Source organism: Girardinichthys multiradiatus, chromosome 5, assembly GCF_021462225.1.
Source record: "Girardinichthys multiradiatus isolate DD_20200921_A chromosome 5, DD_fGirMul_XY1, whole genome shotgun sequence".
Lineage (NCBI taxonomy): Eukaryota > Metazoa > Chordata > Actinopteri > Cyprinodontiformes > Goodeidae > Girardinichthys > Girardinichthys multiradiatus.
The window spans coordinates 28,524,288-28,550,893 of NC_061798.1; the positions used below are offsets into that span (position 1 = coordinate 28,524,288).

The 26,606-nt window shown below is 41.7% G+C and overlaps 2 protein-coding genes across 2 annotated transcripts in view; one reads left to right on the plus strand and one right to left on the minus strand.

Moving 5' to 3' along the window:
- Positions 1 to 14,007: 14,007 nt before the first annotated feature.
- Positions 14,008 to 18,613, minus strand: inab (internexin neuronal intermediate filament protein, alpha b). The gene is made up of 3 exons (XM_047366813.1): positions 17,301 to 18,613; positions 16,492 to 16,616; positions 14,008 to 16,326 (listed from the first exon to the last, which is right to left on the minus strand). The coding sequence occupies exons 1-3, from the start codon at positions 18,372 to 18,374 to the stop codon at positions 16,047 to 16,049; spliced, it is 1,479 nt and encodes a 492-aa protein (XP_047222769.1). The 5' UTR covers positions 18,375 to 18,613; the 3' UTR covers positions 14,008 to 16,046.
- A 5,742-nt stretch (positions 18,614 to 24,355) lies between these two features.
- nt5c2b (5'-nucleotidase, cytosolic IIb) overlaps positions 24,356 to 26,606 on the plus strand; it is a 34,595-nt gene continuing 32,344 nt past the window's right edge. Inside the window, exon 1 of the mRNA XM_047366074.1 lies at positions 24,356 to 24,972. The gene's annotated coding sequence lies outside the window, so the exon portion shown is untranslated. The remainder of the gene's footprint in view (positions 24,973 to 26,606) is intronic.

The following is a 26,606-nucleotide window of genomic DNA, read 5'->3' on the forward strand; positions in this document are numbered from 1 at the left end:
AATTCAACTGACAGATTTAGGTTTACACTGTGTTTTAATTATTAAGTAGAACTTTATTTTAATAGAGACATCTCTGTTTGACTTTCACTCTACACAACAAGCACCACATGTTCATTGTAAAAACCTTCAGCCATCCTGTAAAGGAAATTGTTTTTTATTCTTCCTATTTATCAAGAGGACACGTTCAAACGTGACTGACCTTCATGCCTTTAACACTGAATACACTTTGCATTTTGATGAGCTGCTTGTGGAATAAGAGAAACACTGCAACCAACCTGGTTGTTTATCCTTAAGCTATTGCTTCATTTTTACAAAGAATGCAATATAAAGAGAAGACTTACAATACATGGAAGGTATATAACATTGTAACCAATGGGGGGAAGTGCAGCACCCAGTCGGTTCTAACTTCCATTCATCTCCATATTATTAAACATGACAGATGAGGGTAATGATCAGTTGAAGGTTACCTTTCAGGAGACAGTATCTTACTCTCATCGCTTTTCAGAACACCTCCCTATGCTGCTGCTGTTGGTGTAGGTGTCTGGACTGCCCTCCCCCACCTCTTTGGCCATGCCCCAGTCACCCCCACACAGCTGTCCTGTGCACGTCTGGATGTTTGAAGACTCTGTGGAACATAGGAGCATCTGTCAATTGGGTGGTCTCTGGAGGCAGGTAATCTTCCCCCAATCTAACTACCTGCAGTGCTTTGTGGGGGAAGGAAAGTGTCCTTCTGTGTCCTTTTTTAGTTTTAACAGACTCCACTACTGCACACTGATAGAGAACTCCTGATGTAGTGGATAAATTAGTGTTTTTATTAGAAAAGCAAGATAAACCAAAGAGATGGCGGTGAGAGAAAACAAGTTTATGGAGCTAACTTTGACTGAAACAGAAAAAATAAATAGGAATCTGAGTCACTGAGTTTCTTAGGATTAGTGAATAATTTATACATTCTAAATTTAACACAGAAAATGTTTAACCGCTGCTGGAAGAAAACCTTGTGATGAGAGTAATTGTTTGTATAGCAAAGCCTTCATTAATGCAATCGAGCCAAAATCATTCTTGTTCTTTGTAATAAACTGTCTGTTTTGCTCATAATTGTAAATACTTTTAATTGAGACAACACTTAAAATTTATGTTCTAACATCGCACAAGAAGAAGATCTATTAAATTTTGCTTAATTTAATTTGTTTCAATGTTCTCGTGCATGCATTGATTTCCTCACTTTACTCCCACAGCTCAGAAACATGCATATTAAGTTAACTCAGGATTCTAAATTGATCTTATGATGGAGTATATCAATGGATGTTGCTTATATTTGAGTCGGCTTTGTGACGGACTGATGATCAGTCTGTTGTGTACTCTGTGCCGTTGCCAAGCGACAGCTGGGACAGGCTTAGGTACAGCCTGAATCCATGAAGAGTTGTGAATATAGAGCGAGTACGGCAAAGAATTGCAATTAATAGATTTCTTAGTGAACCACAGCTCTATACAGTATAATGATATACTTCACCATGGGTGTCAGATCAAAACAGTATACTTTTTGAAATTATAAATGTTTGAACATTGGGATGTGGATGATATAATTTTCCTAAATTAAATGTCACCAAAATAGAATCATGTTTTCTGCCTTGCTTTCGACAGCAAATACACATAACTTTCTGCCTGTCTATGGTATAATTATACTACTGAGAACAAGGTATACGCATGGACAAGCCTTTTAGAGAATGTTTTATGGTGAGAAGAGATAAAGATTGAGCTGTTTGGCCACAATTACAATAAAGATATTTAGAGGAGTCAAGACAAGGGTTTCAAACCTAAGAACATTGTTCCAGCTGTCAGGAAAGGTGGTGGCAGCATCACAAAGAGAGTCTGTATTACTGCCAGTCAAAAGAATCACAAAAATTGTTCTGGGCTTCACTTCAAATTAACAGCTAGATGCTGAAAACATCTCGAGAGTTCATGAGAGTTTGCCCAACTGGTCCACATGTGTTTTGTGGACCTGGAGAAAGCATTCGGCTGTGTTCCTCGTGATGCCCTGTGGGGGGTGCTCCAGGAGTTCAGAGTCTGGGGCCCTTTATTAGGGGCAATCCGGTCTCTGTACAAGCGATGCAGGAGTTTGGTCCGCATTGCCGGCACTAAGTCGGACCTGTTCCCGGTGCATGTTGCACTCCGGCAGGGCTGCCCTTTGTCACTGGTCCTGTTCATAACTTTTATGGACAGGATTTCTAAGCGCAGCCAAGGGCCGGAGGGGGTCTGGTTTGGGGACCAGTGGATTTCGTCTCTTCTTTTTGCAGATGTTGTGGTCCTGCTGGCCCCCTCTAGCCAAGACCTACAGCATGCGATGGGGCGGTTCGCAGACAAGTGTGAAGCGGCTGGGATGAAGATCAGCTCCTCCAAGTCCGAGGCCATGGTTCTCGACCGGAAAAGAGTGGCTTGTCCTCTTCAGGTTGGAGGGGAGTTCCTGCCTCAAGTGGAGGAGTTCAAGTATCTCGGGGTCTTGTTCACGAGTGAGGGAAGAATAGAGCGGGAAGTCGATAGACCTCCGGCGCACGTGGGGGCGCCGTGCCCGGTAAATCGAGAGATTTGCCTTTCGGTTCAGCTCTCGATTTACTGGTCGGTCTACGTTCCTACCCTCACCTATGGCCATGAACTTTGGGTCATGACCGAAAAAACGAGGTCCCGGATACAAGCGGCTGAAATGAGCTTCCTCCGTAGGGTGGCCGGGCACTCCCTTAGAGATAGGGTGAGGAGCTCGGCCATCCGGGAGGGGCTCGGAGTAGAGCCGCTGCTCCTCCACATCGAGAGGAGCCAGTTGAGGTGGCTCGGGCATCTATACCAGATGCCTCCTGGACGCCTTCCTAAGGAGGTGTTCCAGGCACGTCCCACCGGGAGAAGGCCCAGGGGACGGCCCAGGACACGCTGGACAGACTATGTCTCTTGGCTGGCCTGGGAGCACCGTGGGCTCCCCCCGGAGGAGCTGGAGGAGGTATTTGGGGAGAGGGACGTCTGGGTGTCTCTAAGTCTGCCCTCGCGACATGGTCCCGGATGAAGCAGAACACTTAATAAATTAATGAATTAGACAGACATTAAGCTTCTGGAATGCACTGAAATTAACTCTCCTAAAAATGTATGGACAATACTTAAAAGGCTTAATTTTTCCCAAAAAAATGGGGCAATGATCCAGCCAGAATTCTACCAGAAGCTTGTTAATGGCTACTAAAAGTGCTGAGGGAAACTTAAACTAATTAAACTTATGGTGTTTTTTAGTTGCTTGTTGTAACCAACTCAGAAAAAAATAGCAACTTAAATGTACCATTAAGAGCTCAAAATGTATGCAAACGTCTGACAAGCACTGTACATGATGTACTTTCTTTACCATGACAGCAGGCTGGAAAGTGTTTGCAACATAGCGGGCCAAGTAACAAGCTTTGTGGAACTCCAAAGGGAATTTTGGAATTTTAAAACAACATGCAGAAACAAATCAGTCATTGTGCAACAGTTGTGACTGACAGGAATTTGTTTAGTTTTTCTCTTTTCTGAAGTTCACTGACTATTTTTAATAGATTTGTTCCTGTGATAGGCTTGGTTTGGAAACATATCATATCTGTGTATTTTGTGTTTTGCAATTAAAATAAAGTTTATTAACTGCTACTGATTTAATAAAACTGACAAGTGATTACGGAAAGGAACCAGTGAAATATATGATAGCAGGGAGCTGATGTTCATGTTTTGTATGTTAAGCATAAACAAGGACAGTCTGGTGTAAATGATTGAGGAAATAGGAGCAAAACGTTAGTTGATAATATCCTTCAGTGTTCCTTCTCAGAGTGATAATTAGTTCATCAGCTAATAAAAGTGCAGATGGGCTATAAACATAACATTTCACTACACTGGCTGAAGCAATGTTGAGATTTCACTGGGAAAATGAATGTTACACGGTTATTAACGACCTTAATAATGTAGCCACAACAGTTATTTCCTCTGGGCTCGAAGATTATTGGTTGACATGTGCCTTATCTGATGTGTTGGTTTCATACCTGTTCAGCTCCAACGGAAATTAACTTTCACAGATGTGACCTAATTATAGAAAGCAAAACCTTTCCATAAAACACAGCATAAAGAATGCATGATCCTAAGTTGCATCTTGGAACAAGTTGTGATATTTTGGGACTGGATTAAAGAGAATTTCTTTACACATATTACAGAATGTTTAGACAAATTAATAAATTGTCAGACTCTTTGTTTTAAAACTGTGATATTTACCAGTCACCCATAACATAATGAATATCTGTTTAAGTATGTTAGTAAGCATGTACCTATTTCTGTCAAAAACAGCTCTAATTAGAGCATGGACAAAGACAACCTGGAGTTGTCCTGGAATGTTTTTGGACCTAAATGAATCCAGTGGACCCTGCAGGTTGTGGTGGGCAGTTTTTGCTTTAGAAGCTGATTTACTTTAGACCCCATTAGACTGGAATCAGAGAACCTTCAGAGGTTGGAAAGTGTTGCTTTCATATGGTGCCTGTTACTGGCCTGCAAAAATGGAAAGGCAAAAATGTAAGATTTCCCAGAATTTTCTCTTAAAAGAAGCCAATGAGTTTTAGTCACCTTCATTGATTATAATGTTATGACTAATGTATAAAACCTATTTTGTAGAACCATATCTGATTCATCTAAAGCTGATCTGATGCATCACTGTGACTCTAAAGCTTTGTTCTTAGAATTAGTCTCTCCTTTTTCACTTTCTGCTTATATTGCTGCTCTCACTAATCACTCAAATATATACAATTATTTTTTTAAGACCTTTTCTGGATCATCGGTCTTACATTTTAAACATTACATTAAGTTTCCTGCCTTAAACTGCTGTGTCATGTACATAGTGGATGTTGAATAACTCGCAGAAAGGTTTCAGCTCTTCCATTTTACATGAAGCAGCAGCAGCAGCCCAATGCTCTCGCTGAAGAATTAAGAGAACATTTCAGGACATACTGGTACACAGGGATCTTTGGAGACATGCATTAGATGTGAATATGCAGATTTATCTCTTCCACATCTATATTAAGATGACGCAAACAATTCAGAAATGTATTATTAACAGTTCAATTTCATTTTTTTGTTGTGGAGTGCACTATTTTCATGCCACAGCTTGAAACCAGGTAGATTTTGAAAATAAAATTTCAGTGAAATATAATAGTTAATCCAGGCTTAATTTCACATTATTTATATTGATCCTTTAGGAAGCAAACTGCAGCATAAAGCTGCTGTACAGACACAGCCCCTCTGGGTGGAACTTGTTTTGCATCAGTGCTCCCAGGCCTCCAAAATAACAAGTCTCAGCTGGATAGGGACTCTGCAGCACCTCTGCAAGTCATAGACTGTTCAAACTGAGATACTAAGTGATGTGAAGACCATTTAATGTCAAAAGCTAATTGAATATGTCCTACTTTAACTGAACATAACTTCAATGGATCACAATGATTAAACTACATTTAAGGATGATTATTGCAAGAGCAGCCTTTCAGCATCGTGAAGATCTGAAGAGATCCTCAATATTCTAGAATATTCAAAGTGTTTTGAAATACCGGAATAAGAAATAAATGTTCTCCAATAAGCACAGTGCAACATCCAAAACATCTAACATTCAAAGTGTCCATGCTCTAATTTGGATTCTACCATATTCCTTTATTTAATGGTGAATCACATTCCTTATTATCTTAGAAATCAGTTCTCATGCAACAGGAAAAACCCCAGAGTAATGTGTTTAACTCTTTTTTACATTAATTCTTTGGTTACCTGCTAGCGGTGCATGCTAAATGTCGACCATCGTCAACATCAGTAAATATCTGAAACGACAAGTTCAGAGAGAATTACAAGCCTACATACAGGAATACAATCCAATAAAAAAAGGTCCCACAGCCTTAGAAATGATTGCAACACTTTCCAGACTAATACATATCAAAGACTTTGTTTAAAATCTGTCCTTTCAGAAGCATCGATGCTTCTGTTGAAGTTATTTCCCCTTAAGTAATGAAATCGTACTCGTACTCGTCGTCTTCCGCTTATCTGGGACCGGGTCGCGGGGGCAGCAGACTCAGCAGAGACGCCCAGACGTCCCTTTCCCCAGACACCTCCTCCAGCTCCTCCGGGGGGAGCCCAAGGCGTTCCCAGGCCAGCCGAGAGACATAGTCCCTCCAGCGTGTCCTTCCTCCCGGTGGGACGTGCCTGGAACACCTCCCGAGGAAGGCGTCCAGGATGCATCCGGTATAGATGCCCGAGCCACCTCAACTGGCTCCTCTCGATGTGGAGGAGCAGCGGCTCTACTCGCTTTTTGGCTCAGCTCTCTCTTCACCACAACGGACCGTCACAGCGCCCCCATTACTGTGGCAGCCGCACCGATCTGTTTGTCGATCTCCCGCTCCATTCTTCCCTCACTCGTGAACAAGACCCCGAGATACTTAAACTCCTCCACTTGAGGCAGGAACTCCCCTCCAACCTGAAGAGGACAAGCCACCCTTTACCGGTCGAGTACCATGGCCTTGGACTTGGAGGAGCTGATCTTCATCCCAGCTGCTTCAAACTCGGCTGCGAACCGCCCCAGTGCATGCTGTAGGTCTTGGCTAGAGGGGGCCAGCAGGACCACGTCATCTGCAAAAAGAAGAGACGAAATCCTCTGGTCCCCAAACCAGACCCCCTCCGGCCCTTGGCTGCGCCTAGAAATCCTGTCCATAAAAGTTATGAACAGGACCAGTGACAAAGGGCAGCCCTGCCGGAGTCCAACATGCACCGGGAACAGGTCCGACTTAGTGCCGGCAATGCGGACCAAACTCCTGCTCCGCGTACAGAGACCGGATGGCCCCTAGTAAAGAGCCACCGATTCCATACTCCTGGAGCACCCCCCACAGGGCATCATGAGGGACACAGTCGAATGCTTTCTCCAGGTCCACAAAACACATGTGGACTGGTTGGGCAAACTCCCATGAACCCTCGAGTACCCTGTAGAGGGTATAGAGCTGGTCCAGTGTCCCACGGCCGGGACGAAAACCACACTGCTCCTCCTGAAGCCGGGGTTCGACTATCGGCCGGACTCTCCTCTCCAATACCCTGGCGTAGGCCTTACCAGGGAGGCTGAGGAGTGTGATACCCCTGTAGTTGGAACACCCTTCTTATGAAGGGGGACCACCACCCCAGTCTGCCAGTCCAGAGGCCCTGTCCCCGACAGCCACGCAACGTTGAAGAGGCATGTCAACCATGACAGCCCCACAACATCCAAAGACTTGAGGTACTCAGGGCAGATCTCATCCAACCCCGAAGCCTTGCCACCGCGGAGCTTTTTAGGCCAACCGGTAGCCCTTCTCCCTGGCTTCACCAAACTCCTCCCAGGTCCGAGTTTTTGCCTCTGCCACCGCCCGGGCCGCGGCACGCTTGGCCCCACGGTACCCGTCAGCCGCCTCAGGAGTCCCACAAGCCAACCACAGCCGATAGGACTCCTTCCAGCTTGACAGCGTCCCTTACTGCCAGTGTCCACCACCGGGTTTGGGGATTGCCGCCGCAACAGGAACCGCAGACCTTACGGCCGCAGCTACGGGCAGCAGCATCGACAATAGATGTGGAGAACATGGTCCATTCGGACTCTATGTCTCCAACATCCCTCGGAATCTGGTCAAAGCTCTCCCGGAGGTGAGAGTTGAATACATCCCTGGCCAAGGGGTCCGCCAGACGCTCCCAGCAGACCCTCACTATGCGTTTGGGCCTGCCAAGTCGGTCCGGCTTTCTCCTCCTCCAGCGGATCCAACTCACCACCAGGTGGTGATCAGTGGACAGCTCAGCCCCTCTCTTCACCCGAGTGTCCAAAACATGCGGCCGAAGGTCTGATGATACGACAACAAAGTCGATCATTGACCTCCTGCCTAGGGTATCCTGGTGCCAAGTGCACTGATGGACACCCTTATGTTTGAACATGGTGTTCATTATGGACAATCCGTGACTAGCACAGAAGTCCAATAACAAAATACCGCTTGGATTCAGATCGGGGAGGCCATTCCTCCCAATCACGCCTCTCCAGGTGTCACTGTCATTTCCCACGTGGGCGTTGAAGTCCCCCAGCAGAATAATGGAGTCCCCAGGAGGGGCACTATCCAGCACCCCCAACAGGGACGCCAAGAAGGCCGGGTACTCCGCACTACCACTCGGCCTGTAGGTCGAAATGATAGTCAGAGAACTCTCCTCAACCTGAAGGCGCAGAGATGCGACCCTCTCATCCACTGGGGTAAACCCCAACACGAGACGGCTGAGCTGGGGGCAAACCCACCCCAGCCTCTCCCTGTGGGCCACTCCAGAGTAGAAGAGAGTCCAGCCCCTCTCAAGGAGATGGGTTCCAGAGCCCACGCTGTGCGTGGAGGCGAGCCCGACTATTTCTAGTCGATATCTCTCGACCTCCCGCACAAGCTCAGGCTCCTACCCCCCCAGCGAGGTGACATTCCACGTCCCTAGAGCCAGCCTAAGCATCCGGGGATCGGGCCGCCGATGTCTCCACCTTCGTCTGCCGCCCAATCCTCTTTGCACTGGTAATGAAATTATTATTTGAAAACGGCATTTCATACAGTGATATTAATACATTAGAATTATTGAAATGTTCATTTATTCCATTAACTAATTTCACTCAGTGAAACACATTACATACAGGGGTTGGACAATGAAACTGAAACACCTGTCATTTTAGTGTGGGAGGTTTCATGGCTAAATTGGACCAGCCTGGTAGCCAGTCTTCATTGATTTCACATTGCACCAGTAAGAGCAGAGCGTGAAGGTTCAATTAGCAGGGTAAGAGCACAGTTTTGCTCAAAATATTGAAATGCACACAACATTATGGGTGACATACCAGAGTTGAAACGAGGACAAATTGTTGGTGCACGTCTTGCTGGCGCATCTGTGACCAAGACAGCAAGTCTTTGTGATGTATCAAGAGCCACGGTATCCAGGGTAATGTCAGCATACCACCAAGAAGGACGAACCACATCTAACAGGATTAACTGTGGACTCAAGAGGAAGCTGTCTGAAAGGGATGTTCGGGTGCTAACCCAGATTGTATCCAAAAAACATAAAACCACGGCTGCCCAAATCACGGCAGAATTAACTGTGCTCCTCAACTCTCCTGTTTCCACCAGAACTGTCCGTCGGGAGCTCCACAGGGTCAATATACACGGCCGGGCTGCTATAGCCAAACCTTTGGTCACTTATGCCAATGCCAAACGTCGGTTTCAATGGTGCAAGAAGCGCAAATCTTGGACTGTGGACAATGTGAAACATGTATTTTTCTCTGATGAGTCCACCTTTACTGTTTTCCCCACATCCGGGAGAGTTACGGTGTGGAGAAGCCCCAAAGAAGCGTACCACCCAGACTGTTGCATGCCCAGAGTGAAGCATGGGGGTGGATCAGTGATGGTTTGGGCTGCCATATAATGGCATTGCCTTGGCCCAATACTTGTGCTAGATGGGCGCATCACTGCCAAGGACCACCGAACCATTCTTGAGGACCATGTGCATCCAATGGTTCAAACATTGTATCCTGAAGGCGGTGCCGTGTATCAGGATGACAATGCACCAATACACACAGCAAGACTGGTGAAAGATTGGTTTGATGAACATGAAAGTGAAGTTGAACATCTCCCATGGCCTGCACAGTCACCAGATCTAAATATTATTGAGCCACTTTGGGGTGTTTTGGAGGAGTGAGTCAGGAAACGTTTTCCTCCACCAGTATCACGTAGTGACCTGGCCACTATCCTGCAAGAAGAATGGCTTAAAATCCCTCTGACCACTGTGCAGGACTTGTATATGTCATTCCCAAGACGAATTGACACTGTATTGGCCGCAAAAGGAGGCCCTACACCATACTAATAAATTATTGTGGTCTAAAGCCAGGTGTTTCAGTTTCATTGTCCAACCCCTGTAATTACACACAGATTGATGCTTTCAAGCCTTCATTACTGTTATTCATGATGATTTTCTGCTTACAGTTAATGAAAACCTGACATTTAAGATTAGAATGTTAAATCAGACCAACCATCGGAATGAATTTTCAGATTTACCGAATATGGAGTCTGGTTATCTTTGTCTGATATTATTTGTTGAATGATTTCAAACATTTAAATATGACAAAAAAAACAAATTTATATCTGAAGAAGAAGAACAGAAATAATGTCTCAGAATTTAAATGTGCAATATAAATGCATTTCAGGTTGTTTAAATTTCCCATTTTGTTCAAATACACTCAGTTTAAACAAAAAAAAAGTAGAATTTCTATGTAGGATTAAAAGCCAATTAACATTTCCCCTGTGTGTCAAATCTTTGCTCCACATGAATTCCCTGAAAACCTTTCAGGAACAATCATCAGGCCACCCGTTCCATTTTCTGATAAGCAGGATGCACATGCAATATAATTATATTTCTCAGGTTGAACACCCTCAATGCCACAGAAGGAGGTCAAGAATAAGGGATGTGCCTTTTGCCTTTGTTCAGGGACAAAGACCCTCCTTTCCTCTGGCTGTGTGTGTGGCTGTCTGGCTCAGCCGAGAGTTACTCTATTATTAGCTCCAAATTAAAAAAAAAAAAGGAAAAGCTCACACTGATGTCATGATTAACACTCTGAATGCCACATCACACCGAGGCCCTACCTCAAAATGAATCAGCACTTTCCCTCCTGGCTAGAAAACAGCTTGAATTGGTCAGTTTTAATAAACAAGATTCAAGATGAAAATTGTTCATTTATTTATATAATTAGACCTTCCTGATACAGGTGTTTAGCAGATTTAGTCAGAGATCCATTATACAAAATAAGGCAAATCTCTTTAACTTAGATTTGTTTTTAGAATCGTGTTTATTCCAGGTTGTGTCAGTGTACAAAGCAGAGTTTTCACACAAACGTCTTTACACTGTGTCTCAGAGAAATCACTCCCCAAGGTGGCTGCTGCTCAGCAACAGTATCTAAGGCTACGATACCCACCTATTAACTGTTTGTTAACTGGTAGACATAACGCTAAGATGAGTCTCTAAACAGATTTACTTGGAATATTTGAAATATTTTTCTTGGTTTTAATTTCATAATAGAATTTGAGTTGATTTTTCTGTAAATGAAAGGAGATCCTACTGACTCATTTTGATCTGGGAAGATTTACCTTGTCAGTCCAGTGACGTTAACAAAAAAAGTAAATTTTTAGTCCACCTGCTCCTCACACTGAACCTCATCTCTCCTAATATCAAAGCCAAACACAGAGGTTTATCACCACAGCTTGTGCCTCCCTTTTTCGTCTTGCCATGTCCAGCAAATCCATTACAGTTCTTATTTCTTGAAGATTGTAGCTAGGACATAAAAAATAGGGACAGCCTCTGTGGCAGAAAAGTATGCATGGATTATAATATGTCATCGTTTTAGACACCAACATAATATAGTGCCTCTGTACTCTAAAAGTCTGAAGACAGGTAAAAAGTTTTTAGATGTCCACGTAGTTGTAAACAATGTCGTATTCTTCCATTTTTCCTGGGCTCTGCAGTTCTCTGTAGGTAAAGTTCTGAAAACATTGTTCCTTCACTTCCTCTCATTAGTTTCCATCAGTAGCATCAGTTTCTTGCTACTTCTGTTGCTGTCATTCTTATCCAAACAGAATACCTACTAAAAAATTATTAATTAGTTTCTGATTTCTTTTCCAGCTAGACCTCAGGGTATCGGAGGACGCAAACGCAGGTAGTGGGCAATATAGGTCCACACGCAGGTGGGGCGCCATGAAATTAACTGAAAAATCTGTGGAAGTTCAAAAACGTTGGAAAAAAACAGACAGCAGGGCAGAAAAAGACATTAAGACCATATGCATAAACAGGGGGGTAAATTGAAGCTTTAACACACAACTGAAAAAACCAAGATACATTATATACTGAGGAGAGGGTTTAGTGCGTGGGTAGCAGGTGTGCTGACTGCAAATGGAGAACAGCTGAGGAGGAATCAGGATATTGTTGCAACTAATGTAAACAAATTATCTTAATATCCTATAATGTCAATATATATACACTCATGAGCCAATATAATGTCAGTATACCTGTTCAATTGCTTTTTTTAATGCAACCAGTGAATCCAACAGTCACATGACATCAACTCAATGCATTTAGGCATCTATACTTGGTGAGGCAACTTTCTGACATTCAAACTGAGCATTAGCATGGAGAACAAAGGTGTCAAAGTCAAACACATTACTCTGTAGCTGTGAACATGATGTCTTTGATGGTTCCAGGCAGGATGATGTCTCAGTATTTTGGATCCTGCTGATCTACCTGGATTTTTGCTCAAAACCTTCTCTTAGATTTGCAGAGAATGGTCCGAATATCCAGTGAATAGCAGTTGTGTGGATAAAAATGTCTTGTCATGAAAGATGTCACAAAATGCAACGGCAGCTCAAATTACCACTCGTCACAACTATGGTATGCTGAATACTATCTTTGAACAAAACATATTGAGCCTTTGGGCTACAACAGCAGAAGACCACAGCATGTGGCAGTAGTGTTAGCTAAGGATAGGAAACTGAGGCTACAATTAACGCCGACTCACCAAAACTGGACAATAAGAACTTGTCTAGTCCAACGTTACCTAGTCCAAGAAGTCTCAGCTTGCAACATATAGAACAAGGATTATTTTATCAGCATCACATCAGATTTTGCAACAGTCTGCTAATGACCTTTTTTTTATTTGAGTGTGCTGGACTAAGAGGAACAACTAACGCAGGCTGGGTAACGGCCCTTGAGGACTTGAAGTAAACACCCCTGATTCAAATGTTAGGGCTAGAATTTGGTGAAAGCATAAAAATCTGTACAGTTCAGCTTGCTTTCAATTTTGTGACAAAAGCTGAAGCAAATCTGCATTTGCAGTAGAAATTACATGAATTGTACTGCACAGTGTTTTTTTGGAGGCTATTATCAGCTTGGAGGGGGACATACTTACCATTTAACAGCTCACAATGACTTTTTGTACTTATGAAGTGGGTTTAAACTGCCTGAAGCGCCGCTCAAAGTAGGACAATCTGCAGCAATTCTCAAGTTTAAAGAGATAGGATGGAGTTTGTTTCATGTTTCATAGCAGGCCGCTTTATAGGCGCCTTGCATCAAGGCCCATGCCACACCTTCCACTCAGCAGCACTGCAGGGGTATAAATCTTTGAAGAACTGCAATCTGCATCATGGACGAACACGCAAATCTGTCCCACCCAACCAAAAGAGGAAAAAAGGGTTGATCTGTGATGCTGGAGGTCTGGAGATTTGAGGCAGCATGTGTATAGCAAAGATTAAGGCATAAAGGTCAACACAAAGTATGGGGCAGGTTATCTGTCGTATCTATAAAAGTACTGCGGCCTTGAGAGACAAACGAATAAAAAAATGTCTTCAAGATTCAACTTTTTTGCTGCAGGGATAGGGAATCCCATCAGAGTTAATAGGAGGATGGATGGAACTTCAAATACAGGGCAAGATGTAGTCAAAGTCAAAGTCCAAACCTAAATCCGATTGAGAACCTGTAACAAGATATGAAAATTAATATTCACTGATGCTGTCCATCTAGTGTTTCAAACCTTTCCGTCTCTAGTTATGCAAAGCTGGCGGAGATAGACCTTAAATGTATAGCATCTGTAATTGTGACGAAAGGTGACTCTACAAAGTACTGAGGGCTCAATAGAAAAAGCATACCACTCTCTACCTTATTGAAGTTTGTGGTTTTAATGTGACAAAATGTGAAAAATGTTTAGGGTGTAAATACTTCAGAGTGACAACGTGTTCCTATAACAGAAAAACTAGAGTGTGCCATCTTAAAATTAATGTTTAAACCAAGTTAAATCATTTCAGCTGTTATTGGATACCACTCATCATTATTGTGAGGTTATCAATAATTTTGTTTGGATTTATTTAACACATAGGCTGTTTCATAACAAATATTATCTTATTAGTCATGAGACACAAAGAACAGAGATGTAGCCTCGGTAATGTCAAGTCTTTATTGATATTGTGTCATACGGCAATACATATATAGTAGTCACAGTAAAGAGAACAGCATGTCTACATTCAATCCCTATGTTTTAAATGTAATGATAACTCTAATAAATACTACTGAAGATATGATGGAAGATAAACACACCACACTGGACGGTAACGTACACATCAAACACATAACTAGAAGCTGCTGGTGTTTTAAGGCATTTTACATCCTACAATATTTGTTCTACGGTATGATTTAATATTGACTGTTGATTATGGATTGGTGATGTATTGTCCTTTTTTTCCTTTTGAGAAAAAATTGCATTTAAAAAAGTTTGGCAGTGCTGCAGTTGTGACATTTTTTGGGTTTTTTTTTTTGTTTGTTTTGGTTTAGTGTAAGGCTTAACCTTTGCACCATAAGCCATTCATCCATTGTAATAGCGCACATTACATAAATGCTGACAGCATTCCATAAACTAAAATGCGCCAATCTCTTGCCTGTTGTTCCAGTTATATTAGGCCACTGTGCAGAAACACATGTATATAGTACTAAGATGCTTGTCACAAGCTTCAGGTAAACACAACCAAACCCAGAGCAGCTAGCTGTACAATCAGCAGGTTCTTTGCTTCTACTTGTAAAGTGAGTGCAGTTCGTCAAGACATTGACCACCATGACCTGGAGCGAGGCAGTGCACAAGCAAGAATTAATAAAAAATAAATAAGCTACAAGTCTTGAGCGTTTTCTAGTAGTGACACCGTACTACAACAGAGGTTTGATCCAGTCATGGCCACAGTTATTCACAAGTGAGGTTGAGTTGTTCGGTGATCTCTTAGCTCGATAGGGGTTCAGTGACATTGGGCACTGTCATCTTCAGGCCGGAGTGATGCGATTGTGGGGTTTAAATGTGCTTCATGGAGTATGGGTCGTAAAACACCTATATATATAAAAATCACTCCCAGGGTGATGAAACAAACAGAATCTCATGCATTTGTGCTAAAGTAAATTGTATGACCCCATATATACTTAACCAAGCTGGGGCAGACTATTCATTTGTTTTATATTCAATACACTTTAGCCTGATGTTTATCTCTTTTATAGGTTCTAAAAGGCTTTTTCCCTTGTAACCTTGGAAAAACATTGTGCAAACAGTTAGTCAATCCAAGCTTAGGTATTCCATTTGTATTCAAGTGCTTTAAAGATTGCCTTCTTCCTTTTATTCACATTATCAGCAGAGATTGGTGGCGTAAAGTTGTATCCAAAGAATGATTAAAGTGTTGCTTACCTTCCATGTTAAAACAACATTCTGTCCAATGAGCAATGAGGTGATAAAAAACCGGTCAAGCATGGCACATGCAAATAAAGCTCAATTAATACATTTCAGAAACAGTTCACTTTAAGTCTTAGCTTCATTAAAATAGCAAACTTATGACACAGTAACATTGTTTATGAATAAAATAATCAGAATCCAGCTGAGAAGAGTATTTTTCAGTCAGATGACCTGCTATTATTGAAAAAAAAAAAACATAAGAGCTTGACTGAAAACTGTGGTTATGTGTGTTTTTGGACTGATATTGTTGTATAGTCTATTTCCTCCTGAAACTGTGAGTGATAAAAGTACAACACCAGTTGATGTGTTTATACGTGTTGAGATTAAATCACAGCTTGTGGTACAAATGCACGACCTTAGTCATTGTTCACTGTGGCTGTCCCATATGATGGTGCAACATTAGTGATGAAGACCAGTTGAATGTCGTTACCTGGAAAGGCTACGATGTTTAGGAAACTGCTACCAAAGTGACTGCTATTGTTCAACAATGACTTTGTGAATTAAATGTGTTGTTATTGATATAATAACGTGATTGTTTATGTGTAATTATGATGGATTTGAATGAGAATAAACACCCAATACATAAAACAAATCTGGAGATGCTTCATTCTAAATATATGTAGAAATCTAACCATTGTTATAAATTGGGGATGAAAAGAGGTGTGTGTTTGCAGGATAAAGCAACAATTTAGACTAGGCATATACTAGGTTTTTAGTTTTTCTGATTGGTGGGGATGTCTTCTTGCTGCTTCTCCGTCTTCTTATTTGTCACGACGGTCTCCTCATAAACTTCACGCTGGGACACCTTCCCAGTGGGCTTGCTCTGCGGCTGCTGCTGCTCCTCCTCCTTGCCCTCCTTCTTGGAGCTCTTGCCTGAGCTGGTGTAGATGCGGGTATGGTAGCTGTAGCCCTGCCCAACACCCGCACTTATGGAGGGGCCTGGATAGGTGATGCCCGTACCAATGCGGGTCTCCTCCCCTTCCAGGAGTTTCCTGCAGAGAAGGAGAATTAAGGATGGGGGGAATTGGAGAGAAGAGACAACGAAGTGAAGTGCATATCATAAATGCAATAAAATACTAAACCCTACAGAAAAATTGTGTGTTCATTTCTTTTCTGTGAGGTGCTAGTGTTCGATCATACTGCGACAGTGACCTTACCTGTATGCTGCGATTTCTATATCCAGGGCCATTTTGACATTCAGCAGATCCTGGTATTCCCTCAGATGTCGAGCCATCTCATTCTTGGTGGTCCTTAGATCATTTTCCAGCTCTGCCATATTCTCCTAAGCGGGATGGGTAGATCAGGGCTTTAGATTAATAATATTTTGCAACCACAATGCTTGGATACCACAGCAGTCATAGCTCTTTCTTATGCCAATGCTGTTTTGAGATTCTGTCATTTTGGTCTGTTTCAACAATGATTTTCCTGGTTAAATAAATCATTGTTAACCCTGTTATTTCATATTTTATCTTATTTTGAAGCGTCTGATTTTGTTTACAAATTTAGTTCTCCCTATTTTAGTTAGGATTTCTGAGTAAAAGCACTAATTGGTTGAAAGGACTTATATCGAGTGGCTTGTATGCAGACAGTGGGCGTTGTCAGATGCAGCAGAGTGTGTTTCTCTCAGGGGAGTGTTTCAGTACCAAGGACAGAGCCTTAACAACTGCAGCTGCCTCTGAGGTTATCTGCACCGTCATATTTATACTTATCCACAGAAAACCTTGAAATAACTACATACAGCTGGGATTGAAGTCAATCCAACAAATTACCATTGAAAATAAATATTGAAAATATACATATTTAAGAAGTAATTATCATTACTGACAGTTTTCTATATCATTTATCATCTTTTTGTTCACTCAGATTACGTCAGTTCATCGATTTTCATCCAAACACATTCGCGTTAAGGTTGCATCCATCACATCACAAAAGCATTAATAAATAATAAATAAAAAATAGGAATTACCTGGTAGCTGTTAATCTCCATGTTGTGCCTGTCCTCCATCTCCCGCAGCTGGTTCTCCAGAGACTCAGCGGTCCCCCTCAGGCTCTCTATCTCGATGGTCTTGGACTGCAGCTGCCTCCGGAACTCGTTCACCTCCTCTCTGCTGGCTCGGATGACATCGGTGCTCCGGCTGGCCTGCTCCGTCAGGTCCGCAAACTTGCTCTTGTACCACTCCTCGGCGGACTGCAGGTTCTTGGACGCCATGGACTCGTACTGGCTCCGGATCTCCTTGAGGGCGGAGGTGAGGTCCGGCTTGGTCACCTCCATCTCCACGGACACCTGTGCGGCCTGGATCATGTCTGACAGCTCGGCCACCTCCTCTTCGTGCACCTTCCTCAGGAAGTTGATCTCGTCCAGGAGGGACTCGACTTTCTTCTCCAGGTCCAGGCGCACCATGGTGGCGTCGTCCACATCCTTCTTGAAAGCTTTGAGGATGGCCTCCGCCTCCTCCCTGGCGCGGAACTCCTCATCGTACTTCCCCCGGAGTTTTTGCAGATCATCATCAATGTTGTCCCTCTCTATCACTACCTGGGACTTCTCTCCGTTAAGTTCTTCGAGTTGGGAGCGTAGCTCTCGGATCTCCTGCTGGTAGAGCTCCGCCAGACGGGACGGCTCTGCCTGCCGCTGGCGCAGCGCCAACAGCTCCGTCTCCAGCACTTTGTTCTGCTGCTCCAAGTTGCGCACCTTCTCGATGAACATGGCAAAGCGGTCATTGAGACCCTGCATTTGCTCCTTCTCGTTGGTGCGGATGATCTTGTATTCATTGTTGAGGACGCTGCTCTGGGTCAGGTCGAAGGTATCCAGTGGCGTGGAGAAGGAGCGGCCGGACTTTCTGCTGTGGGAGCCCAGGGAGGAGATGCTGGTCCTGGACAAGGAGGAAGAGCGGTATCCTCCGCGGGAAGACACGCTCACCGCGGAGCGCGACGGGGAAGAGGAGAAACGGGGAGACTCCCCGAAAATCCTCCTGTAGGAGGAGGAGGAGAACACATCAGATCCGTAGCTCATCTTTGCCTGAGTGGACACAGAGCGCAGCATTGGGCGCGTCTCCTTTATAAAGGGGGGTCGACCCACTCACTAATTAATGCCAGCTGGAAACATCCGGTCTAGGTTCGGTCCTTATACGTCACACGGTCCAGAAAAACTGCAGCATGAAGGTTTGATGAGCTTAAATAAATAAAAGTTGACAATCTCAGAATATCAAAAAACACTTTTTTTTTTTTTTTTAATTTAGATGTTAAATTGACGCTCAAAAGATAATATGTAATAACATTTTCCATTTCATTTTCTAACCAATTCATCTGTGTTACTCTTTAAAACTAAATTATTTTCATTAATACTGCTTAATAATAATAATGTTAAAAGTGTAAATGTTGAACATCTGTGTCATCTATTGAGGACCTAAAAGGCTAATAGCAAATTTCTTGTGTGAACTAAAATCAGTGACACAACGTGAAAGAAGTTCGTTTATGTTTGATCAGGTTGTAGAGTTTTAAATTATGGTCTGTGAATAAAAAAGAAGCTCATTGTAGCGTCTTACGGTCCACAAATGTGAGTCTTTGACCCAACGTTTCATTAAAACTATCCAACTTCTGGCCCAACAGCATAGATCCAGCATTTTGGTTTAAGAACCCAGAAGTTTCCATTCAATCTTTAATTTATTTGTTTTGTTTCTTTTCCGGAGAACCTTAAAGATGAAAACCTTGTATTTACAGGTATTATTCTTTCACGTCATAGATGAAACAAGCTGTCATGATCAATAACCAATGTTGGTTATTGATCATGACAATATTTCACCAGTATTGTAACGTAATTTAATTTCTTCAGAGTCATAGCCCTGTTGGTTTTAAACATTTAGATGTCTTGTTATTAACTGGGCCAAAAACTTGATTTTGCTGCCCTCTGTTGTCTAACAGTAGCACAACAGTTATGTGGGTTATGCTTGTGTTTGTAAACTTTATGGGGGAAATAAAATTTATTGCATGAAAGGGTTGCTGGGTAATATGATGTTACATGAAATGCCAAACTGGTTGGCGGCAGCTTTTTATCTAAGTAAACACTGACAGAAAGTATTCCTAAAACACAGAACCAAAAGGCATTAACTCTTGTCTTAAAGCAACATGTGCACATAAATGTCATGTTTTTATAGTCTACATTGTTTCTATGCTTTTTATGTTTTTATGGCTTGTTACTGTAAATGTTCTTACTGATGAGCTTGCCCATGCCAACTTAAAATATTTTTGTCAACTGAATAAAACAGTGCATTCATATTTGACACGCCATAGAATACTTAGAATCCAGAAGTTATTAATTGAAACAGCGTCAATAAACAGTACAGCCATGCCAATGATTTGTTTTCTTATATGGGCTTGTCACATCTAAACCAAACCCAAAATATACCCGACTAAAATCAAGAACCTGTGAATGAGGACTACAGTCTGTACAATCTGGAGCAAGAACCTGACAATGTTCTTATCACAAGTGCGCACAACTTCATTATTTGCACATACGTGTTGACTTTAAACATGGATTTCAGTAGTTTTGCTCTTTTTTAAATGTCTTTAACTTATGTCCTCTTAAATTTGCAAGTTTATCTTTTAAAACTTTAACTCAAACTGTGAAACTTATGTAGATTTATTACACACAGATGTTTGTTTTGGGCCATTTATTCCTGTTATTTTCAAAGATTATGGCTTACAGCTAATCAAAACCCAAAATTAGGTTTCTCAGACAATTAAAACTTGACATAAGACCAATAAAACAGATTTATTTCATACAGAAATGTTATGTTATAGCCTAAAAAATCTTTGGGATGACTGCTGACTTGGCAGGTGTCCAGCAGACAGTCACTGATACCTTCGACAAGGAGGGTAAACCACAAAAGGTCATCGCTGAAGAAGTTGGCTGTCACAGAGTGCTGAATCCAAACATGACTTGAAAGTTGAGTGGAAGAAAAAAGTGTGTTAGAAGGTGCCAAAGCAACAGAGATAACTGCAGCCTTGAGAAGATTGTGAATCAAATTAGGAATTTGGGAGATTCACAAGGAGTGGACCACTGCAGCTTGAATCAGGTCTTCAAGACACACCACACAAACGTAATTCGGATGTAGGCTATAACTGTTGCACTCCTTGTTTTAAGTTAATCCAAAACCAGACGTCAGAAGCGTCTTAGTGAGACTATACTGTTGCTTAGAGGTCCAATGTCCTTTTCTCAGGTGAAAGTAAATTTTGCCATTAATTAGGAAATCAAGCTACCACACTGTGGAAGAATAGAGGAAAGGCACAGAATCCAGGGTGCTTTATCAAGGCCAAAGTCAGAAAAGCTGTCTATCAGGAAATTAATGCTTTTCTCTGTGTATTAGCTTTTTATAGATGCTGATTTCATTTTCCACCATGACTCACCTGTCCACATTGCCAAAAATACTGATACCTGCTTTAATGGCCATATTATTACTGTGATTGACTGGCTAAAATCTCACCTCAGCATAAACTCCACAGAGAAAAATGAGAGCACCAGAAGCAACAATGCAGGTGAGCTGAAGGTTGTGGTTAAAGTAACCTGGGCTTCTTTAACACCTCAGCAGTGTCACAGGCTGATCACTCTGATCACAGGCTCTGTCCAGACCTCCATTGGTCTGATCATCCTTCTGCTTGAAGCCTGTGATCTTCTTCATCCCTGACCACACATCTCTGACATCTCTATTGTTTTGCTGGAGCTTGCTCTCCAGCTTCTTCTTGTACACCTCCTTGCCGTCTCTTATCTTGACTTTAAGTTGCTTCTGTATGATCCTCAATAATTCTCTGTCTCCCTCTCTGAGGGCTCTTTCTTTCTTGTTAAGTTGGTCCTTCAGGTCACTGGTGATGCAGGGTTTGTTATTGGGGAAGCATCTCACGGTTCTGGTGGGGATGATGTTATCCACACAGAAGTTTTATATAGTTGGTTACACACTCAGTCATGGCATTGATGTCCTCTCCATGTGGCTGGCACAGTGCGTCCCAGTCTAGAGGAGGTCTTGCTTTAGAGATGCTTTTAGAGATGTATGAGCCATTTGATATTTGCATAAAACAAATCCAATGTTTTGTTTTCTCTGGTAGAGCAGCTGACAAACTGTTGAAACATTGGAAGTATAGCAGAGAGTGAAGCATGTTTAAAAATCACCAGATATTGCCACAAACACATTGGGGTGTTGTGTCTGTAGCTTACCAATAACTGAGCTGATGTTGAACGTGACTTTAAACCAAATAAATAGATCATCCATTGGCACAACAAGAGCACAAGGCATGTATTCATAACAAGCTGGAGTGGGCTTAGGACTAACCCCTACTTTTTAAAAGAAAAGCAGAAAATTGGGGACTCGGGGAGGTACAAACCATTGTTTTGACCATTGTTATTGTTTTATAAAGGTCCAAAGATTTGGCAATGTCCATAGGTTTCATTAGATGTAGTACTTCAGAACTAAATAAAAAGGCCACCCAAACAATCTTTTTACTTCATCAGTCTGCTTAAAATCAAACAACCTAAATAATGATCATGCTGGGGCGCGGCACTGATGGTGTAGGGGTGAAGCACGCGACCATATGCAGAGGCTATAGTCCTCGAAGCAACTTTCCCGGGTTCGAGTCCCGGACCCGGCGACATTTACAGAGTGTCTCCCTCTCTCTACCCCTTTCCTGTCTACCTACTGTCAAAAAATACAAAATAAAGGCCACTAATGCCAACAAAACATATCTTAAAAAAAAAAAAAAATTTGATCTTGCTGATGTATTTTGGACTTGGCTTAACCCTATTGGTTTAAACTGATACATTTAAAGAGCTTCTTAATGTTATTTCTAATAATTATATAATTTTGTTGATATATGTACAATTGAAATCAGACATTTACATACACTGTATAAAAAGAGGTATAACCACTTTTTCCTCATTGCAAATTAGACTAAACTATGCCTGTTTAATGTCATTTGGGATAACAAAAATGAATAATTCTACTTGCTAAATGCCAGAATAATGAGAGCGTTTTTTATGTTGTTGCTTTCCTCAAATTTGAAAGTTTGTGTACAATTCCTTAACATTTGATAGAATTTCCTTTAAACTATATGACTTGAGTCCAAAGTTTTGTGTATTCTTCTCTGTAGGCAATAGTTTGCTGGAATTTTTGGCCCATTCCTCCTGACAGAACTGCTGCAATTGAGTAAGGTTTGTTCGCCGTCTTACTCACACACACCTTTTCAGCTATACCTATAAACTTCAGGTGGGACTGATATCAGGGCTTTTTGATGACCACTCCAAAACAATGTAATTTGCAGAATTTTAGCCGCCTTGTAATCAATGCAGTGAATGCTTAGGGTCCCTGTCCACTTGGAATGTCAAATATGGGGCAGGAATGGAAAAGAGGCAACTTTCATAAAGCAGCTTACAATAGGACACACAGGATTAACCAATACACTTCATTAAACAGGCAAACACTGTTATGTTTACTGCAAATTAGAAACAATAAAACATTCATTATTAGAATGTAACTGATACCGCATACAAGATAAAAGAAAACCTTGACATTACGTTTAACTAATTTATGAAAAAGGTTTCTAACTGTGAAGGGTAGACATGGATGAAGACAAACTAAAAACAGAGACGAAGAGCTGAAACAACAGCTGGATGCAGCAGCGGCACCTAGGCAGCTAGCTCCTGGAAGCAGCAACTATAGCTGTGACTCTATTCAGCGGCATCCTTAGAAAGCCAATTGCGTCACAACCTCATGATAAATATCGTCCTAATTGGAAGACTCATTTAAATGCAACTTTCTTCCAACAGGGTACTCTGGGCCTTTCTCAATACCAAAGTACGTATTTGTTTGCTTGGCAAGTGCAGGAGAACATGCATTCTTGCCAAGGACGCAAGGACACTGTACCTAGCTCTGATGATGTCACCGCCCTTCTTGTTTTAATGGGGGTTGGCAAGCAACGTTTTGGTGTATTACTGCCACCAACTGGAAAAGAGTGTGAATCTTACCAGACTTTCAGTAAAGGGTCCAAAATATACCCATACAAACACACACACATTTATATAGTACTGGTCAAAAGTTTTAGATACACTCACTTAATAGGTTTCATTATTTTAATGACTATTTACATTATACATTCTCACCAAAGGCAACAAAACTGTGAATGAACACACATGGAATCATATAGTAAACAAAAAGTGTGAAATAACTCTAAACATTTTTATATTTTAGATTCTTCAAAATGGCCACCCTTTGCTCTGATTACTACTTAGCTCTATTATTATTTTCTCCAGGAGCTTCATGAGGTGGTCACCTGAAATGGTTTTCCAAAGAGTCTTGAAAGAACTTCCCAGAGGTTCATTGAAAGATGGCCAAAGGTTAATATTTCAGTCATCACAGCAAAGGCCTTCTACTTTAAGGAATCTAAAATATAAAACATATTGAAAGTTCTTTTGCAGTTTTTTGTTTGCAACATAATTCCATATGTGTTCATTCACAGTTTTGATGCCTTCAGTTAGAATTCACGTACATTGTAAACAGTCACAAACAAAAAGGAAACTATTAAATGAAAAAGTATTGTATATACAGTACTGTGCAAATGTTTTAGGCAGGTGTAAAAAAATGCTGTAAACAAACAATGCTTTCAAAAATGGAAGTGTTAATCATTTATTTTCATCAATCAACAACATGCAGTGAATGAACAAAAGAGAAATCTGAATCAAATCAACATTTGGCGTGACCACCATTTGCCTTCAAAACAGCATCAATTCTTCTATAGGTCCACTTGCACACAGTTTTTGAAGGAACTCGGCTGATAGGTTGTTTCAAACATCTTGGAGAACTAACCACAGATCTTCTGTGGATGTAGGCTTTCTCACATCCCTCTGTCTCTTCATGTAATCCTAGACACACTCCATGATGTTGAGATCAGTGCTCTGTGGGGGCCATACCATCACTTCCAGTAATTCTTGTTCTTCTTTATGTTGAAAATAGTTCTTAATGACTTTGGCTGTATGTCTGGGTTCGCTCACTTAGCATTTTGTAAATTGATAAAAATAAACAATCATCATTTATATGTCTGAAAGCATTCTTTGTTTACATTTTTTCACACCTGCCTAAAACCTTTGCACAGTACTGTATGTGCTAAAGTTGTTCCTGGGATTTAAGTTGCTATAACTTTCAGACTTCTGCGACCAGTGAAACACATTTGTCAGCTAAAAAATGAACCTTTGCTGTCAACAGATTACAATTCTGTATAGATTGCAGCCGAGATTCAAATGTGCTCCGGGCATCCGGGGCCTTCGCTCTTTCAACAAATAAAGTGTCTCTTTAAATCTTATGCTTCACGTTAAAGCTGCGTGTCACGCAGGGTCACGTGTCTCCGCCACGACTGCAGATGGTTCCGCCTCCTTGTGAGAGGCTGAAATAAGCCCCTCCTCCTGGCCGTCTTATAACAACAGCTGGCATCTCCCGGAGACTGCTGAGAACAAGCCGAGCTCGGAGACTGGTCTGCGCTTCCAGCTTCCTACCGTCAGAAACAAGCAACAGCAAAAGAAACCCAATCTTACGTTTCACACAGCTTCACTGCGCATGCGCAGGTTAGCGGACGGCGCTTTTGTTTTATCCAGGAACTCTGAGGTGAGTGCTGAAACGTCCGCAACAGAAGAGAAATCTGCTTAGACTGCCTTCTTTGTGTTTCATCGATGGGACAGAAGGTGTTACTGCTGTTTGAAGTCCTACTTCGTGCTGTCCTCTCGACCTGTATCGGCTCCTTTTTAGCTCACGTAATAAGATGTTGTTTGGAAGCGCCTCGAACAAGGTGTTCTTTGCGGCTAGTTTGGATAAATAGTTTTGATCGATGCGTATATCCAGTCACAGAAACGACGAAACAAACCCGAAAACTCCACAGACTTTACCAGAGAGAGGCAAATCACTTCGAAGAGCTGCTTTCTCTGCTCAAATCAATCAAATCAAACCGCCGCACAGACATTAGCTAAGCAAAACAAGCATAAAAGTAACCGAATAAGACTCTAATTTTGTTATCTCAACCAGATGTGTCCATATATGCAGAAATAGAACTGCTGGAAAGCTTTGCAGAAAGAGTTTTCATAGTCGGGGGTTGACAGCTCATTCGCATTCTCGCTGCCATTAAAAGTACTGAAGAAGCTCTCTCTGTTCTTCCTTCCTGCCTCTTCAGGCTGAGCGGAAACGGTCAGCAAGGGAAGCACAAACATACAGAACTGGCAATTAACAAATTGAACAAAGTCTGCAGATTCAGCAGCCTGCTGTTTTCTGAACTCGTTAGGGTCTGTACGTTTGTGAAACAATCAAGATTTTTGTTTTAAATGTAATGAATGGTGTTGTATCTTAACAGGTTTGTTACCTCACCTGACCTCATTCTTTGTTCCTTATCCTCTGCCATTCTTTCATGTAATCACTGTGGCAGCCGGCATGAACTTGTTGGTATCACAAAGTACCAATGTTTTAAACAGTAACACTTTCTACAATTCCAAATCCAGTTGCCAGAGAAGGTGCCGGAGTTTTCTTCACCCGTGAAGAGCTTGGAGTAAAGCAGCGCTGCCCGTTCCCTCACTTGTATCTGCACACTGCTAGTCAGCTGGCTAAAGGAGAGCTGCTACAGTTTTCCTTTGCTTACAAGTGAGGCAAAAAGAGTCATAGACACTAAACTATAACTGAGTGTGCTGCCTATCAAAATGAACAAATGTAGCAGGTATTGATGCACCAATCCGTCAACCAAAGATTGAAATCAGCCAGTTTTCTATTGATTGGCTCCAATTTGCTGTTCAAATAGTGAAAACTTGGATTTTTTTTTTTCCGATGATGAAGTGCATCAGAACTAAGAGTGCCTGCTATTTTCTGTCTTTATTTTTCTCAAAACAAAACAGCATGTACGTTTATGCAGTTTTTCTAGTTTAGCAAAAATAAGACTAAGTTTAGGGAGGTGTGCTTTGATGCATAAATATGGATAATCTTGTAATTCGTTTATTTACTTTGTGTATTAAAGACCCTGCAATTAATTTCTCTGTTTTAGGTGTTTTTTTTAATTTTTTTATTAAAAAAACAAGTATGATTCGGCAGATTCGACAAAAAACAAAGCTTAATCAGTGCATTTCTTGTATTTTTGCAAAGTATGTATCAAAAATCTAAATGATAATTAATACATTTTACCGATTACTGTGGAAGAAATGGGCAGTGTAACATTATTCCGTCAGTGGGACCAGTTGTTGTTGCTTTTCTATTTTATCTTAAAG

Coding starts and splice junctions, on each gene's coding strand:
- inab (XM_047366813.1), bottom strand. CDS start 18,374: ATGCTGCGCTCTGTGTCCACTCAGGCAAAGATGAGCTACGGATCTGAT. Junction 16,617..17,300: donor TGGAGATTAACAGCTACCAG/GTAATTCCTATT, acceptor CATCCCGCTTAG/GAGAATATGGCAGAGCTGGA. Junction 16,327..16,491: donor ATAGAAATCGCAGCATACAG/GTAAGGTCACTG, acceptor CCTTCTCTGCAG/GAAACTCCTGGAAGGGGAGG.